General features: G+C 56.0%; 2 protein-coding genes across 2 annotated transcripts; one reads left to right on the forward strand and one right to left on the reverse strand.

The window, feature by feature from the left end:
* Positions 1-2,126: 2,126 nt before the first annotated feature.
* On the reverse strand, positions 2,127-7,719 carry DMAC2 (distal membrane arm assembly component 2). The gene is made up of 6 exons (XM_036094906.2): positions 7,606-7,719; positions 6,201-6,397; positions 4,817-4,897; positions 3,871-4,007; positions 3,622-3,784; positions 2,127-3,186 (listed from the first exon to the last, which is right to left on the reverse strand). The coding sequence occupies exons 1-6, from the start codon at positions 7,621-7,623 to the stop codon at positions 3,009-3,011; spliced, it is 774 nt and encodes a 257-aa protein (XP_035950799.1). The 5' UTR covers positions 7,624-7,719; the 3' UTR covers positions 2,127-3,008.
* Positions 7,720-10,070: 2,351 nt separating this feature from the next.
* ERICH4 (glutamate rich 4) lies at positions 10,071-12,558 on the forward strand. The gene is made up of 2 exons (XM_036094918.2): positions 10,071-10,559; positions 11,857-12,558. The coding sequence occupies exons 1-2, from the start codon at positions 10,266-10,268 to the stop codon at positions 12,091-12,093; spliced, it is 531 nt and encodes a 176-aa protein (XP_035950811.2). The 5' UTR covers positions 10,071-10,265; the 3' UTR covers positions 12,094-12,558.
* Positions 12,559-15,045: the final 2,487 nt, after the last annotated feature.

Raw genomic sequence — 15,045 nt, forward strand, 5'->3', positions numbered from 1 at the left:
GCGGGGGAAGGGAGAGGAGGGACGGAGGGGGAGGTGGAGAGAAGGCGGGGGGGATGTGGAGACGGGGAGTGAGAGATCCCGGGTAGCCCGAGGCCCCCGTGCGGGAGGGAAGAGAGACGTTAGAGGCAGGTGGGCGACCCTCGGGGTGGGACTGAGAAGGGCGTCTGCGGACCTCCGGAGCCAGGGAGGAGCAGGAGGGGACTCGATGGAAGGGGAGGGGGAGGGGGGTGCCAAGCTAGAGGCCAGTGGAGGGTGGGGTGGGGGCACCGGGGGCCCTCGAGCTGAGCTGAGCCCCGCACCTCCTCCGCCCCCTTTGGTGCCGGGTGTTTGCATTGCGGGGGCGCGGATCCATCCCTACCCCGTCCCCCCCAGCCCCGCCCACAGCCCCGCCCACAGCTGCACGGTGACTCCGGGAACACTCACATCCGGCCCCCCGGGACAGGAGAGGGTGTCTGCCTGTGTTTGCGTCCCTGCCCTCCGGGGCCGCTGCTGTTGGGGCTGCATCAGCCGTCTGGGGAGGTGGGCAGGCGGGGCCTCCTTATCCCTGACCAAGGGCCCCACTGAGCCTGGCCTGACCCCCTTCGCTCCATCCTGGGTTGGGAGGACTGTCTGGATCCTCTCATCCTTCGCACCTTGTCTGTCAGCAGCCGCTGGTTATCTGTCCAGAGCTGATTTCCAACCCCCAAGTTCGAGTAATGGAGCCCGTGGGAGCAGCTGGAGGAAAGCGTGCAGAGGAAGTGTCGGATATTAAGGCCCTAGAAGCCAGAGTGGGCAAGGACGGCCAGGGCCCCTGGGGCAGGGAGGGGTCTCCCAGCCTCCCCCTCCCGCCCCGCCCCCAGAGCTCCCCCCAGCTCATCTCACTTCTCCCAGGGGTGCCGACACTGCCCCTCATGGGGGTGGTTGGAAATCTCAAGGTACGGTTTGGGTTGCTCTGGGTATGAGAGTCCAATCAGGAGAAACCGCCCAGCAGTGGGAACGGAGCAGTCCATCATCGAGAATGACCCAAGAGGTGCCTTCTTGTGGAACACAGTAGGGGGTGGAAGTGCGGCTCCCACATGAGCAACCTGGTCCGACACTGACCTCCCTGAGCTCTGGGGGGTGCCCCCTCCGGATTATGCCAGGGCGGCTCAGCTCCGTGCCTTCGGTTACCGGAGGCCGCGCTTGAGTTGAGTTCTAGTCGGCGACCTGAGAAAGCCATTAGAACCACCCAGCTGCACTAGCTAGCTACGTTACCTCAAGTGCGTGCCCCGGACCGTGAACTTGGCCCTCACTGGTCTAACGTCCTTAGACTGGAGCTGCCCTGCCCCCCCAGGTTTCTGACTGTATGTTTGCCAGTCTTGCCATTCTTCTAGTGTAGAGGCTGCCCCCTCAGGGTCCTCGTGGGCGGCTGCGTCCTGGAGCCTGTTGGGGCGTAAGCCTGGGGGTCTGGGGGCCTGGTGAGAGCAGGGGCGCTTGTGAGGAGTCTGAGGAAGAACAGACACCCGCTGCCAGAGCATCGGCCCCGGGCAGGGGGGCACAGCGTTTCCAGCCCAGGCAGGCTGCTGGTCCCCTCACACACTGGGCACGGGCGCTCGAGTGACTAGGGGGTTCAAGATCGACCACTCCATTCCAGATTTCAGGGTCCCTCTGTGTACCAGGCGGCGCCCTCACTTGCACATGAGAAACTGGTCGAGACTGGGGATTCGGCAGCCCGCAGACTTAACTGCCGCGCTTTCAGCGCTCCGAGGACCTTGGGGGCAGCACGGAAGCTCGCCGTCCCCTTCTCAGAAGGCCGCCTGAGCTGAGCCAACAGACCCGAGCCTGCGCTTGTCTGTGAGCGCTCAAGGGCACTCCGCAGTCTGCCCAGCACCTATCTTTGGAGTTGTCATCACCGCCACGGCGGTCAGGTGCAGCGGCCGCAGGGCTTCCGGGGCTCCCCGGGCTCCTCAGCCGGCACCCCGTCCCAACCCCCCGGCCGGAGGTGGGCCAGAGCTGGGCCGCGCGCCGCCGCGGGTTTCCCCAGCCCGCTTCCCGCCGCCGCGGAACCGACCCCAAATCCCCTCTTGGTGCGTCCGTTTCCTGGAACACTCCAGATGCCAGTGCCGGATCAGTGTGGATCCAGTCAGGAGAGAAAAACCACACAGTAATTCGAACAGGTGAAGTTTAACAGGAATTGTTGACTTTGAACAGCGAATTGAAATAAAGGATTCACGGAGAAGGAGCCTTGGCATCTGCTGAAATCCCCCTTCTGGGACGCAGCGGAGAGCCCTCCGCAGGCGGGTGCCTCAGTGGGGGGCACTGCTCTCAGACTGCTGGGGGGGCCGGGGAAGCTGCCGGCCGCCTGGCACTTCAGGATCCACCTGCTGGGGAGGCCGCGCGCCCGGCAGGAGCCCGGGAGCGCGCAGAGCTCACCCACGGAAGCCGAGGCTCTCCTCCTGGGGTCTCTCGGGCGCCCTCTACCGACAAGCCTTACCACGCCACTTAGCGAGGGAAAACTGCAAAGGCCCAGGCCTGTTTTCACAAGAGCTGCATTTGGAGCGGACGGATTAGCGGGAACGCGGGGGGGCAGGGGGGTCTCCGGGCGTTTGGCGAGTGGAGGCCAGGGATGCCGCTGCGGGCGGTGAGCTGAGGGGTGCCCCACAGGGAACCGGGCCGGCAGCACGTTCGAGTAAGGATACTTTGAGAAGAGTCTCGGGACAAGTTAAGAGCGGGGTTTCCTGACGTGGTAGTGGCCAGGTGTGGGGAAGTCACGGGGTTGGGGGAGTGCGGCTCCCCTCCCCCGGGCCTGGGAGGCTGTTGGAACCCAGGAGAGAAGCCTGTGGAAAGAGCGGCCTGACCGATGACACAGGAGCTGTGACCTTTCAGCCCCGGGTGCAGCCAGCCCGAGCCCCCGAGGTGAGGAACAGGTACGCCAGCCTCCCACTCTCCCCTCGGACCTGCTTGCGGTGCCGGCTCCCCCCCCACCATGTGGAGTGAACCCAGACGGAAGCCCCGCTGCCGCCCAGCTTGATGGGGCGGGGGGCCGAGGCCTAGGCAGGGATGGGGCTGGCCGGGTCCTGGGACTGCTCCTCCGGCCCCGACGGGAGGCCCTGGGCCCAGTCAGCCCCCAGAACCTGGCAGCTGGGTAGCATCTCCTCCACCAGGATGCGCGTGAGGCCCGGGTTGGACACGGCGGGGAGGTCCGAGATGTCCAGCCTGCGGAGGTTCCTGAGGGGAGGCAGCAAGGGGGAGGCCCACGTAAGGAGGGCCTCTGTGCAGGGAAGGGTGTGGAGGGGGCGCGCCAGCCCCGGCTTCAGCCCCGCGCTCTGTAGCTGCCCAGAGAATGTTAGAGCTGGCCAAGTACAGACATCCACCGTGGGGACCCCAGATGCACACTCCGGCTCCTCCTGTTTGCGACCGTGTAAACGTCATCGAGTTGTCATTAAAACAAAAAGGAAGAAAAACCAGGAGTGGTTGTGTGTCTGTCCGTGTACCCCCCCGCCCCGGACAGATTCACCGCGAATGCTCACCTGGGCAGACCCCACACGCGCTCCAGGTCGGTCGTGGAGGCAGGGCTATGGGGACTGCCCGACCGCCCGCTCCCCGCCTGTGTCGGGTGCCCCCCCCCCCAAGCTTGGGGCCCAGCCTGAGCTGCGGTCTCACTGCAGGTGGTGGAGGCTAGCGAGGCCCCGTTCGGAGATTCGGGGACAACCGGCCAGCGAGAGCTCCTGCAACGAGTTGGCTAGCGGGTGGAGGCGGCCGAGACACCAGTCATCCACGTGGGGACAGCGCTGCAGCCACAGGGACTGGAGCTCCTTCAGGGCCACTGCGGGGGGGGAGGCCACTGCGGTCCTTTCTGGAGCCCGCTGCAGAAGGGCAAGTGCATGGCCCCGCCCGCCTCCGCCCACTCACAGAGGCTGTCCAGGCCCTGGTAGTTGATGGCACAGCCACTGGCATCGACGGCCTCTACGGGCACCGCCTGGAACTTCACGAAGTCAAGAGAGAAGTGGCCACGCGCATCTGACCGGATCCACTCCTCGCCCTGAAACCTGGAAGGGGACGGCGGGTGTGAGCAGGGCACCTCCCCTCCCCGGCCCCGTGTGATGACGTGCTCGCCCCGCGTCTGGTGCACTCGCTACCCATCAGGCCCTGCACAAAGCCCTCAGTGTGGGGTCTCCCTGGGTCCCCGACATTCCCATGAAAGATGCGATGGTTGGCCTTTTTTTTTTTTAAAAGTAGGCTCCATGCCGAGCGTGAAGCCCAACATGGGGCCTGAACTCACGACCCTGAGATAGAGACCTGAGCTGAGATCAAGAGTCGCTCAACGGACTGAGCCACCCGGGCGCCCCTATTTGAAAAACTCCCATAACATCAGAGAAAAGGGCAAGAATTACAAGAGTCTTCATAGGCTGGCAAAAAAAAAACAAACCCGACATACTCAGACGTGTGTGCTGTTTCTGAGGAAAGTGCTGGAGGAAGGTGCTCAAACCAAGGGAACATTTTAGTTGGAGCCAAGTGAGGGGTAGGTGCATGAGCTATGTTTTTCAAAAAAGAGGAAAAAGGGGAGAAAAAAGAGGAGGAAGGGAAGAAGGAGAAAGGAAGGGGAGAAGGAAGGAAAAGGAACAGTGACATTTACTGAGCTCCTGTGCTGTACCAGGTCTGTTCCAGGCGCTTCCACTGCAAAATGTCTTTGAATCTTTCCAGCAAACCTTGTAGGTTCCATTCGACCACCGCCCCACTTTACAGGTGACGGAGCAGAAGCTCAGGAACAAGCTCCGCACAAGAAGTCCCAAGAGCCTCGGGCTCAGCGCTCCACGGCCTCCCTCCCCACCCCCTGCTGACACTTTTGCCCTCATACTTGACCGCGCCTCCCTGCTTCAGGATGAAATAGGCGCCCGCGGCGTGGGGACCGAAGCGCTCCTTGATGTAGGTGAAGGGCCTGTGGAGAGAACAGTGGCCGAGGCTGAGCACTGCACCCTGGCGTCACACCCCCCTGCCGCTGCAAGGGTCAGAGTCCACAGCACCAGGACTGAGCCAGGCTGCAAATATTTACTGAGTGTCCATTAAGCGCTGGGCACCAAGGCAGATAGCGGTCCCTGCTCTGTGAGGCTCATTTACAGAAGAAACAGATAAGAAAGCTGGAAGTTAAGAGCAAATTGCAGATCCATGATGGAAGTGACACAGAGGGACTGACTCAGGAGTGGCTTGGGCCAGGGCTGGGGAGGGAGAAGGCTACTTCAGTTTGGGTGTCAGGAGGTGACGCTTGAGCAGAGATTTGAGTGGTGGGAAGAAATTCAAAGGTCAAGGCAAGAGCCTGCCAGGCCAAGGGAACAGCTGGTGCAAATGCTCAGAGGCTCAACTTAGGAAGGTAGAACAAACATCAATAAGGACACCGTGCTGGTGGGGGTAAGGGGAGTCCCTGGTAGGGGTCTCAAAGCTCAGATGTTAGGCCTTGGGGTCCGGCTTTTATTGTAGTTGCAATGGGAAACCATTTGAGGGCTTTAAGCAAGGTGGTGGTTTTCTATTTTAGTTGTTGTTTTTTTAAGATTTTATTTATTCATTTCACGGAGAGAGCGAGCAAGCACAAGCAAGGGGAGCAACAGAGGGAGAGAGAGAAGCAGGCTCCCCACTGAGCAAGGAGCCCGACAGGAGACTCGAACCTGAGCCGAAGGCAGATGCTTAACGGACTGAGCCACCCAGGCGCCCCTCTATTTTATAGTTTGAGTCCTTTGGATGACTTATAGACCGTAACAGACTGGAGGGGGCAAAAGATGACCAGTTCAGATTACTGCGCTCAACCAACCATAAAATGAAGGGGCTCAGACCAGGCTACGAACAGTGAGGAGCTTAACAACTGGGCACATCTGGGATGGTCTGGTATTTTATTGGTGGACTGGATGTGGAAGACAGAGAAGCAAGAAGAATCAGGAAGACTCCTTAGAATTTGGGCTGAGTAACTGGGGACAGTGCTGCTGTTTCCTGGGATGGGAAGGCTTGGGGGTGAGCAGACTTTCTTAGGGGGAAATCAAGGGTTTGCCGTGGGCCATGTTAGGTTTGAGGTGCCGGCGTGACCTCCAAGAGATGGTGGGCAGTGGGTCACCTATATGAGCTGGAGCCCTTGGGAAGGGTGTGGCCAGAGAGGATGCAACTCGGCGGGCCTGGTATAGCAGCTGCAGGGGCAGGATCTGAGTTCTGCCTGGTAAGGCCCCCGCAGCAGGGTCGTGCCCGCCAAGAGTGCTCACCGATTTTTCTGGTGCACCTTCAACACCTGCTTTTGGAGCAGGTACTCCCTGAGAGCCTGCACGTCATAGAAGCGGTCAGCCAGGAACTGGAGCAGGGACCTCCCCTTCTTCTGACTGCCCTCCGGGGCCACTGCCCTGCTCAGGCCACGGATGCCCCTGGCACCCCGGTTCCATACTGGCATCACCAGGTGCAGGGGCTGGGGAGGACAGGAAAGGAGAGGCTGAGCCTGGAGCCTCCTGTGAGAGTCAGAGTTGGATCCCCCTGTTCTTGGTCCTCCTCCTCCTGCACACCCCCCGCCCCCCCCCACTGCTTCTTCCTGGTTCACAAAATTCTCCTTTCAGAACTTCCAAATTCTGCTTTTGAGATCCCCCAAATTTCCTCATGTTTCTCCCAAGTTCTTCCCCTTAATCAACCTAAATTCTCTCTGATTTGGCCAAACATTCTTGGTCTTACCATTTTCCCCCCGATCTTTTCCTAAACCCTTATTTTTCTTTGAAGACCTCTATTATCTGACCTCTCAATTTCCCACAAAATACCCCCTTAATTTTATCCAATTTTCCCTGGAGTCTTCCTGAATAACCCATTTCTTAACCCCAAAATATCTTAATTTCTCTCCAAATCACCCTTAATTTACCTGTTAAAGCCCCCAAACTCTTCCTTCAATTTCCCTTCAGTGTTCTCTTGGCCTGCTCCAATTTCTTTTTCTGCTTCAACCAAATTTTCTCGGTAATTTGCCCAAATCCTTATTTTCCCTCAAAAATTCCTAGGTCCCCAACCACTCACCTTAGTCTTCCTTAAACCCATTCCTTGACTTTAGGTCTTTCTTCCTAAATTCTCTCCTCGAATATCGCAAATTCTCCCCTTAATTTCCCTTAGGTCTTTCCCTTGGAACTTCCACCTTCACGTTTTGGTTCCTGTCCCCGACCTCCATCGTCCCTTTGGCTTTCCATAAAAATGCATAACTCTCCCATGAGCTTCCCTCACCTGTACCCTTTGATCTCCTACCCGTGGACCTCAAACCCCAGCTTCTCCACCAAACTCACCCAAACCCGCTTCCCTGGAAGGTCCCACTCGCGCCCGCCCGACTCCCAGCCCCCACAATCGGGTCCCTTCCTCTGATTGGCTGGGTGCGCCATCTTCGGAACGCGCTCCCTGCTTTCCCATTGGTTTCTCTCCACCAAGTCCCCGCCCCGCTTCCTCTCTAAAGCGCCCCGGCTGTCTGCGACTCGCACCGATCCTTCTCGGCTCTCGAAGGTCGCATGTCAGCGCTCCCAGCATAAGCCTTAGCGGGAGAGGGCTCCCGCTCTCTCTTGCCCCTTGCTGCCTGGGTGTTGACAGAAACCCTGAAGGCGGGGCAGCAGAGCGGACTTCAATTTTGGGGCTCTAGGAGCTCCGGTCACTTACCGCCCTGGGCGCCGCCATCTTGCTAGGATTACGTAAACGGAAGGGGCCGGTTTTTCTCTGTCCACCCTCAAGGTTCAGCCTGAGACGTCTTTTCCTGTGGCCACGCCCCCTCCATGCTCCAGCTCTCCTTTTAAAGGCACCGCACTTTTTACTCTAGTTGAGAGATTGCTTCGAAAGCCATTTCCATGGTCTTTAACAGTGAGTCTCTGCAGCCTTTCCCTGGGAGAGCGTTCAGTCCTTCCTGTTAGAGTACCCTCCCTCCGACTGTACTCACAGTCCCCCTGAGCTTGCTTCTTCCTCCAGCTTTCATTCGCTACCTCCTTAATGACTAGGAAACTGACCCAGTCATTCTTCACGCCTGGGTCAGGGAAGGAAAAGGTCTAGTGGGTGGTGAGGTTAGACTTTAGGGTAAGAGAGGTGAGATCTCAAAGTACTGTGATCGCGACTTCATTTTGGAGTCCAGCGCTCTCTCTCAGTGTGAAGATTTAATGTGAAGTCTTGTGGGTAGAATCATTCATTTATTCGCAGAGGTTTACTGAACACCTGCCACGTGGCCTGCACTGTTTTGGGTGCTCAGGTTACCATGGTGAACAAGACAGACCTTATCTCAGGGAGTCAGCATTCCAGGTGGGGAGAGGATGGACAAGAAACAAATGAATAAGCAAGATAATTTCAGATAATGTTTGATAAGAGGCACATAAGAACAGGCAATATAATTGGCAGTGACTAGGGGGTAAGGGAATCGGCAAAGGCCTTTCTGAAGAGGTGATATTTAAGCGGAGGTGAAGGATGAGAAGGAAACAGTTGTTCAAAGATCTGGGAGAAAGGTATTCCATGCAGACTAACAGCGAGTGCAAAGGCCCAGGGGTGGGAACCAGCTGGCACAGAGAAGTAGGAGATGAGGTCAGAGAGGTGGGCAGGAAGCTGACTGTGCCGAATTCCATTCTCAGGGGCATATCATGATCTGATTTATGCCTTTTATTTATTTTTTTATTTTATTTATTTATTTTAGAGATACAGAGAGAGCAAGTGGGGGGAGGAGCAGAAGGAGAGGGACAAGCAGACTGTGCTGAGTACAGGGCCCGACTCGGGGCTAGATCCCATGACTGGGAGACCATGACCTGAGCTGAAATCAAGTCAGACGATTAACCGACTGAGCCACCCAGGCGCCCCGATTTATGTTTTTCAAAGATCATTTCGGGGCGCCTGGGTGGCTCGGTCAGTAAAGTGTCTGCCTTCGGCTCAGGTTATGATCCCAGTGTGCTGGGATCCAGCCCAGTGTCAGGCTCTCTGCTCGGTTGGGAGCCTGTTTCTCCCTCTTCCTCTGCCCCTCCCCCTGCTTGTGTTTGTTCTCTCTCTCTTTCTGTCAAATAAATAAATAAAGTCTTTTAAAAAAATATCATTTGTGCCAGGTGGAGAACAGACTTTAGGCAGCAAGGGTGGAAGTTGGAGCCAGCAAAGAGGCTACTGCAGGAGTCCAGGCAAGAGAGGAATGGAGACAGGAGCAGGGGTGGGCCAATAGGAACTGGTGAGAAGTGCTCAGATTATGAGTTTATTTTGAAGGTTGAGCCAATAGCTCCAGAAACTAAAGGGATAGGGATGCCACTTAGGGAGATGGGGAGACGGGGAGACCAGGAAAGTGACAGGTTTGAAAGGCAGGTGTGGTGGGCTGAATAATGGACCCCCCCCCAAAAAAAAAACTCATGCCCTGATCCTTGGAACTTGTGAATCTGTTACTTTATATGGTAAATGGAAGATGTGATCAAGTTAAGAATCTGGAGATGGGGGGCGCCTGGGCGGCTCAGTCGTTAAGCGTCTGCCTTCGGCTCAGGTCATGATCCCAGGGTCCTGGGATCGAGTCCCACATCGGGCTCCCTGCTTAGCGGGAAGCCTGCTTCTCTCTCTCCCACTCCCCCTGCTTGCATTCTCTCTCTCTGTCGAAAAATAAAAATAAAATCTAAAAAAAAAAAAAAGAAAGAAAAGATTAAAAAAAAAAAGAATCTGGAGATGGGGAGATTATCCTGGGCGATCAGGATGGGCCCAATTCGATGACAAGGGTCCCGTTAGATCGAGGCAGGGGGTCAGTCAGTAGGAGATGTGGTGGTAGGTGCAAGAGTGATACAGGGAAGGGGCAATGAGCCAAGGACTGCGGTGGTGGCGGCTTCTGGAAGCGGAGGGAGGCCGCGTCCCAGTCTTCGCCGTGGCAGGGCCCTCGCTAACAGTGATGGTATCCGTGGGCAGGTCAGGGGTCAGCAGAGCTGGCCGCTCAGTTAGCCAGTAGCCTGGACAGAGGTACCACAGCTGAGGGATCGGGGCTCCTCAGACACACTAATTGGGAAACCCTGGGGTGGCCCAAGTGCAGAAGACAAGGTCCAAGCTGGAGCAAGCCAGAGAGTAGAGAGGAAGGAAGGATGGAGGCTGAGGAGGAGGGGGTGGGGAGGGGCCCAGGAGAGACCCAGGGCGGGACAGGTGAGGCCAGCCATCCACAGACACCCAGCCCCCACGAGGGGTTCGGCCTGAGAAGGGGTCAAGAGGGGTGGGGGTTTTGCCTCTGCCAGAGGGGCCGTGGCTGGACCCTTGTGAGCAGAGTTGAAGTTAGACTTTAGAAGGAAGAAAATCCTCGTGAGGCTGTCAGTTCTCACCGGAGAGCGGACTTTGAAATGCTGACCCAGGCACCCCCTCACGCCCTTTGCTCCCCCCTTGCCTCGCCGGCTCCTCAGAGGACTGGGTCATTCTGGACCTTGTCACTTTCTGCTCCTGGCTGCCACTGCTCAGGGACTATGGAGCTTTGGAGGCAACTGAGGCAGGCGGGACTGGTGCCTCCGGGGCTGGGCCCCCCTCCCCAGGCCCTGAGGGAGGTCCCCCCAGTGGGGAGAGCTGGCCAGACCCTCCTGTCCCCAGGGGCAGACACTGCAGGTGCCAGGGAGAGTCTGCTGTGGATCTGGGAGGAGCTGGTGAGTGAGGGGTTCGGAGGGGCAAGAGATGGGGTGCAGGTGGGGGTGGGGAGAGAGAACAGGTGCGTGTATGGGAACGAATGGAATTGCAAAGGACCAGAGATTGAAGGACAGAAATTGAGAGACAATAAAAGAGAAACAAGCAGAGAGACAGAGAGATAAATCCAAAGAGTGAGACAAGGGAGTAGAGAGAGACAGGGACAGAGACAAACAGAGGGAGAGACAGAGATAGAAAGCAGAGACTGAGAGCGACAACAGAGACAGACTCAAATTAAATCTGAGACAGAGAGAGACAGTCAAAGGCAGGGGCAGAGAAATAGAGACAGAAACGGATATGGAAAGACAGAGACAGAGGCAGAGACAGGCAAGGTGGGGCAGAGAGCAGAGAGACATCGTAAGGGAGGCACAGAGACACAGAGACAGTGAGGGACGACGAAATGGAGAGACAAAGCCAGGGAGAGACAGAGGCAGAGATCAAGAGCCCCTGGGAGAAGCCAGCTGACAGTCAAGGTCCGGGACAAGGTGAGGACCCTGCCCTGTGCCGCGGGCCCGGATTGTTAAAGAGAAGCTTACTTATGGCATCTATTAAAGATGGTGAAGTGGGGCGCCTGGGTGACTCAGTCATTAAGGGTCTGCCTTCGGCTCAGGTCATGATCCCAGGGTCCTGGGATCGAGCCCCGCATCGAGCCCCGCATCGGGCTCCCTGCTCCGCGGGGAGTTTGCTTCTCCCTCTCCCACTCCCCCCGCTTGTGTTCCCTCTCTCGCTGTCTCTCTCTCTCTGTCAAATAAATAAATAAAATCTTAAAAAAAAAAAAAAAAGACGGTGAAGTGGTAGGTGTAGGGGCCACTGTAGCGGGGGGGGAGGGGGGCTGCGGAGAGGTGGGCTCAGCTCTGAGCACAGCAGGGGCAAGTGGGGATTTCTAGCGAAGGAGAGGGTGGGGGTCAGCAGATGGGAAATCACTAGGCATGGCATCTGGCTGAATGGACCAACAGGATTCATGCTGGAGGCAGGCGGGGGAGATGAGGCGGGGCCTGGGCGTGGATGGGGGATGAGTAAACAGATGAGATATTGGGAGTGATCAGACGTGGAGGATGGGAGATTCTTGGTAAAACAGGATTTTACAAGGAAGCGCACAGATGGGCCCGGGAGAAGGTTTAGGAGCTTAGCTGAAGTTTGGTCAAGCAAAGAATCTTGGCCAGGACTCGAACAGGCTTGAGGTCAGGGGCACGCTGATATCCCCCCCCCCCCCCCGCCCTCTGGGGTGGGATGCCCATGACTCCACCTTCCCACTGGCAGGGGCACCTCCGCCAAGTGGACGTCCAGCTGCTGGGCCAGCTGTGCAGTCTGGGACTGGAGATGGGGGCACTGCGGGAGGAACTGGTCACCTTCCTGGAAGAGGAGGAGAGCCTCATCGAGGAAGAGGAGGAGGAAGAGGAGGAGGAAGAGCCTGAGGGGAAGCAGGAGGAGGGACACCTGGGGGCCTCCTGCTCAGCCCCACACCACCACCTCCCTGACTTCGAGATGACCATCTGAGGCCCTGCTAGGTGCTTCTGATTGACACATGAATGAGATGCAAATTTATGCAAAGGAGGGGGCTTTTGCAGTCAGATCAACCTGCCAAGGTTGGGAATCAACCTGAGCAAATGCATTCTCTGAAGATGTCTGTCTGCACCCAGACTGAGGGGCTGGCCTGTGGGGTTTGCTGCCCATGTGGGAGGTTTGCAGGTTTATTTGCCGATGAACTGCATGCAAGAGTGTTGCAGGGGACACGTGGGTCTTTGCAGATAGGATGGGAGATGCTTGCTGATGATCAAGGCCGTCCAGTACCGTGGCCAGGGCCCGCAAGTGGCCACTGAAACGTGGCTGGTCTGAACTGCGGTGTGCAGGACGCGTAACCACAGATCGCATTTCAAAAGCTTAGTATGATAAAAAGAATAAAAAACAGTTCAATAATCTAAAAAATTTGTTGGAATGCTAATATTTTCCACATAATGGGATAAATAAAAATATTACTAAAGTGAATTTCACCTGGGTATTTGAAAATTTTTTAATGTGGTAAAATATATATAATAAAATTTACCATTTTCTCCATTTTTAAGTGTACAGCTCAGTGGTATTAAATCCATCCACACTGTTGTGCAACCATCATCACCATCTGTTTCCAGAACTCTTCATCTTATAACCCCGAAACTGGACCCATTAAACAACTCCCCAGTTCCCCTTTTTATTTAAGGGGGGGAGGGAGAGAGAGCAGGGGGAGGGGCAGAGGGAGAGGGAGAGGGAGAAGCAGACTCCGTGCTGAGCAGGGAGCCTCACGTGGGGCTCAATCCCAGGACCCTGAGACCATGACCTGAGCCAAAATCAAGAGTCTGATGCTTAACCAACTGAGCTAGCCAGGCACCCCTTTTTCCGTTTTTAAATATGACTGCTAGAAAATTTTAAATTACATACGATTCTCCCGTTGTACTTCTACTGCACAGCACTATTTGAGACGTTTGAAAATGGAATGTGGGTGTGAGCAGAGGAGCGGTGGGGGTTTCTAGATGTTCCCAGATGTGTTGCAAATGTGTCATATCTGTGGATGGTGGCCGGCCAAGGAGAAGCCCACTGCACGTGTAACTATTCCCGGAGGTCTACGTTTGCAGAAAAGAGGCCAAGTCAGCGGGTGGAGGGCTCCAGCCTGGGGAGAGACAGCTCTTCAGGGGAGACATTTGGACATTCATAGAATCATTGCTCCCAGTGAAGACAAACACATGCTGACATTTTTGCAATTCTTCATCAAAACACTTTCTAGTTAAAAAAAAAAAAGGATGTGGGGGCAATCCGGCTGTGACATCTGTCACCCCATTGATCGCCAGGGTTGATTCGGCCAATCTGGCTGGCTAGGGGGGTGTCCCCTTCCTCCCTCACTGCTCCGTGTGCGTCCTTCCTGAAGCTTTGCACTCAGTCCAAGAGGACGACCTTCCCCGATAGAGGAGGACTGTTCTTCAGTCAAGGGTATATGAGTAGCTACGCTCCCCTGCTAGAACCTCCAAACAAGGTCTCAAGGTCCATTAAAAATCCAACCAACCAACCAACCAAACAAAAAAACCCACAAAAAAACTACGTTCTAGTTGGGAGTGAGGATGTTCCCAGAGAAATGAGATGTTGGTGGAAGAGGTGGGTGCTGAGTCCCTAGCTGTGGGAATTTCCTCCTTGAAAACAACCTGGTGCTTTTTGTCCAGTGGAGTCCTCCAAGACTAGGAGAGGGGTGCAGGGGATTTAAGGGGTTCAGGTCCATCCCCAAACTGGTCCTCCTTTGCCAACCTTAGCCAGGTTGGCAGCTCCTGGGAGATCTGCTGTGGCGGTGGGGGAGGGTGTTGGAAGTCAGACCCCAGCACCCAGGGAAGGAGAAAGACACCCCAAGAGCGTGCAGATGAAGAGTTCCTCTCCCCTGTGAGGCACTCCAGAAAGAAGCTGGGGGCAGTCCGGGGTCTCTCGGCAGCTGTGTCCAGGCTGTGGGCGTCATGAGGGCTGAGGAGGGCTCTGTTGCTACGGGGTCTGGGTTGCTCTTGGGAGGAAAGAGATGGGAGGCAGGACACTGAGGGGGTGCTGGGGGGGCACTAGGGAGGGAACGCTCACTCTGCAAGGACAGCATGGCGGGTTCAGTAAGACTCTCCTCTTTGTTAATGGAATATACTTGGAAACATCGGTGAGACAATCAAGGCTCTGATTCCAATGTCCTAGTTGAGACTGATGCCCACTGGATCAGATATGACCCCACCCTTTAAGGAGCTAAGGTCAACTTGATGGGTATTTTGGGGACCTGGAGGAGAGAGGATGTCACGTAAAGCTGTAGAGATGCAGAAGAAATCTGAGGGGGGAGGCTTTTTTAAAGGGAAGAGGCTGTTAGACGTCCAATCTGAGATTCCTTAAGAAAACCTGCATCAGAGCAATCTTTGCGGTGGGTATGCGAGCCTTCTGCACCTCTGTAAATAATCAGGACAGATCCAGTGAGACCAGCCATGTTTTAGGATCAAGAATAGTCTTCCTGGGGGGCTTCTTGGGGGCTCAGTCGGTTAAGCATCCGACTCTTGATTTCGGCTCAGGTCATGATCTCAGGGTTGTGAGATTGAGCCCCTGTTGGGAGCTCAGTGGGGAGTCTGCTTGAAGTTCTCTCTCTCCCTCTCCCTGTGCACAACACCCCCCCCTCCCCCGTTGCTCTCTCTCCCTCTCTCTCAAATAAATAGACAAATCTTTAAAAGAAAAAAAAAAGGGCGCCTGGGTGGCTCAGTTGGTTAAGCGACTGCCTTCGGCTCAGGTCATGATCCTGGAGTCCCGGGATCGAGTCCCGCATCGGGCTCCCTGCTCGGCGGGGAGTCTGCTTCTCCCTCTGACCCTCCCCCCTCTCATGTACTCGCTCTCTCTCATTCTCTCTCTCTCAAATAAATAAATAAAATCTTTAAAAAAGAAAAAAAAAGAAAAAAAAGAAAAAAAAAAGAATAA

The sequence above is a fragment of the Halichoerus grypus genome, chromosome 15 (assembly GCF_964656455.1).
Source record: "Halichoerus grypus chromosome 15, mHalGry1.hap1.1, whole genome shotgun sequence".
Classification (NCBI taxonomy): Eukaryota; Metazoa; Chordata; class Mammalia; order Carnivora; family Phocidae; genus Halichoerus; species Halichoerus grypus.

Excerpts from the sequence above, each read along its gene's own strand:
- DMAC2 (XM_036094906.2), bottom strand. Across the intron at positions 4,898-6,200 it reads AAGGTGCACCAGAAAAATCG|GCCCTTCACCTACATCAAGG; the intron begins GTGAGCACTCTT and ends TTCTCTCCACAG. Across the intron at positions 4,008-4,816 it reads AAGCAGGGAGGCGCGGTCAA|GTTTCAGGGCGAGGAGTGGA; the intron begins GTATGAGGGCAA and ends GTCCCCTTCCAG.
- ERICH4 (XM_036094918.2), top strand. The coding sequence starts at position 10,266 with ATGCTGACCCAGGCACCCCCTCACGCCCTTTGCTCCCCCCTTGCCTCG. Across the intron at positions 10,560-11,856 it reads TGTGGATCTGGGAGGAGCTG|GGGCACCTCCGCCAAGTGGA; the intron begins GTGAGTGAGGGG and ends TCCCACTGGCAG.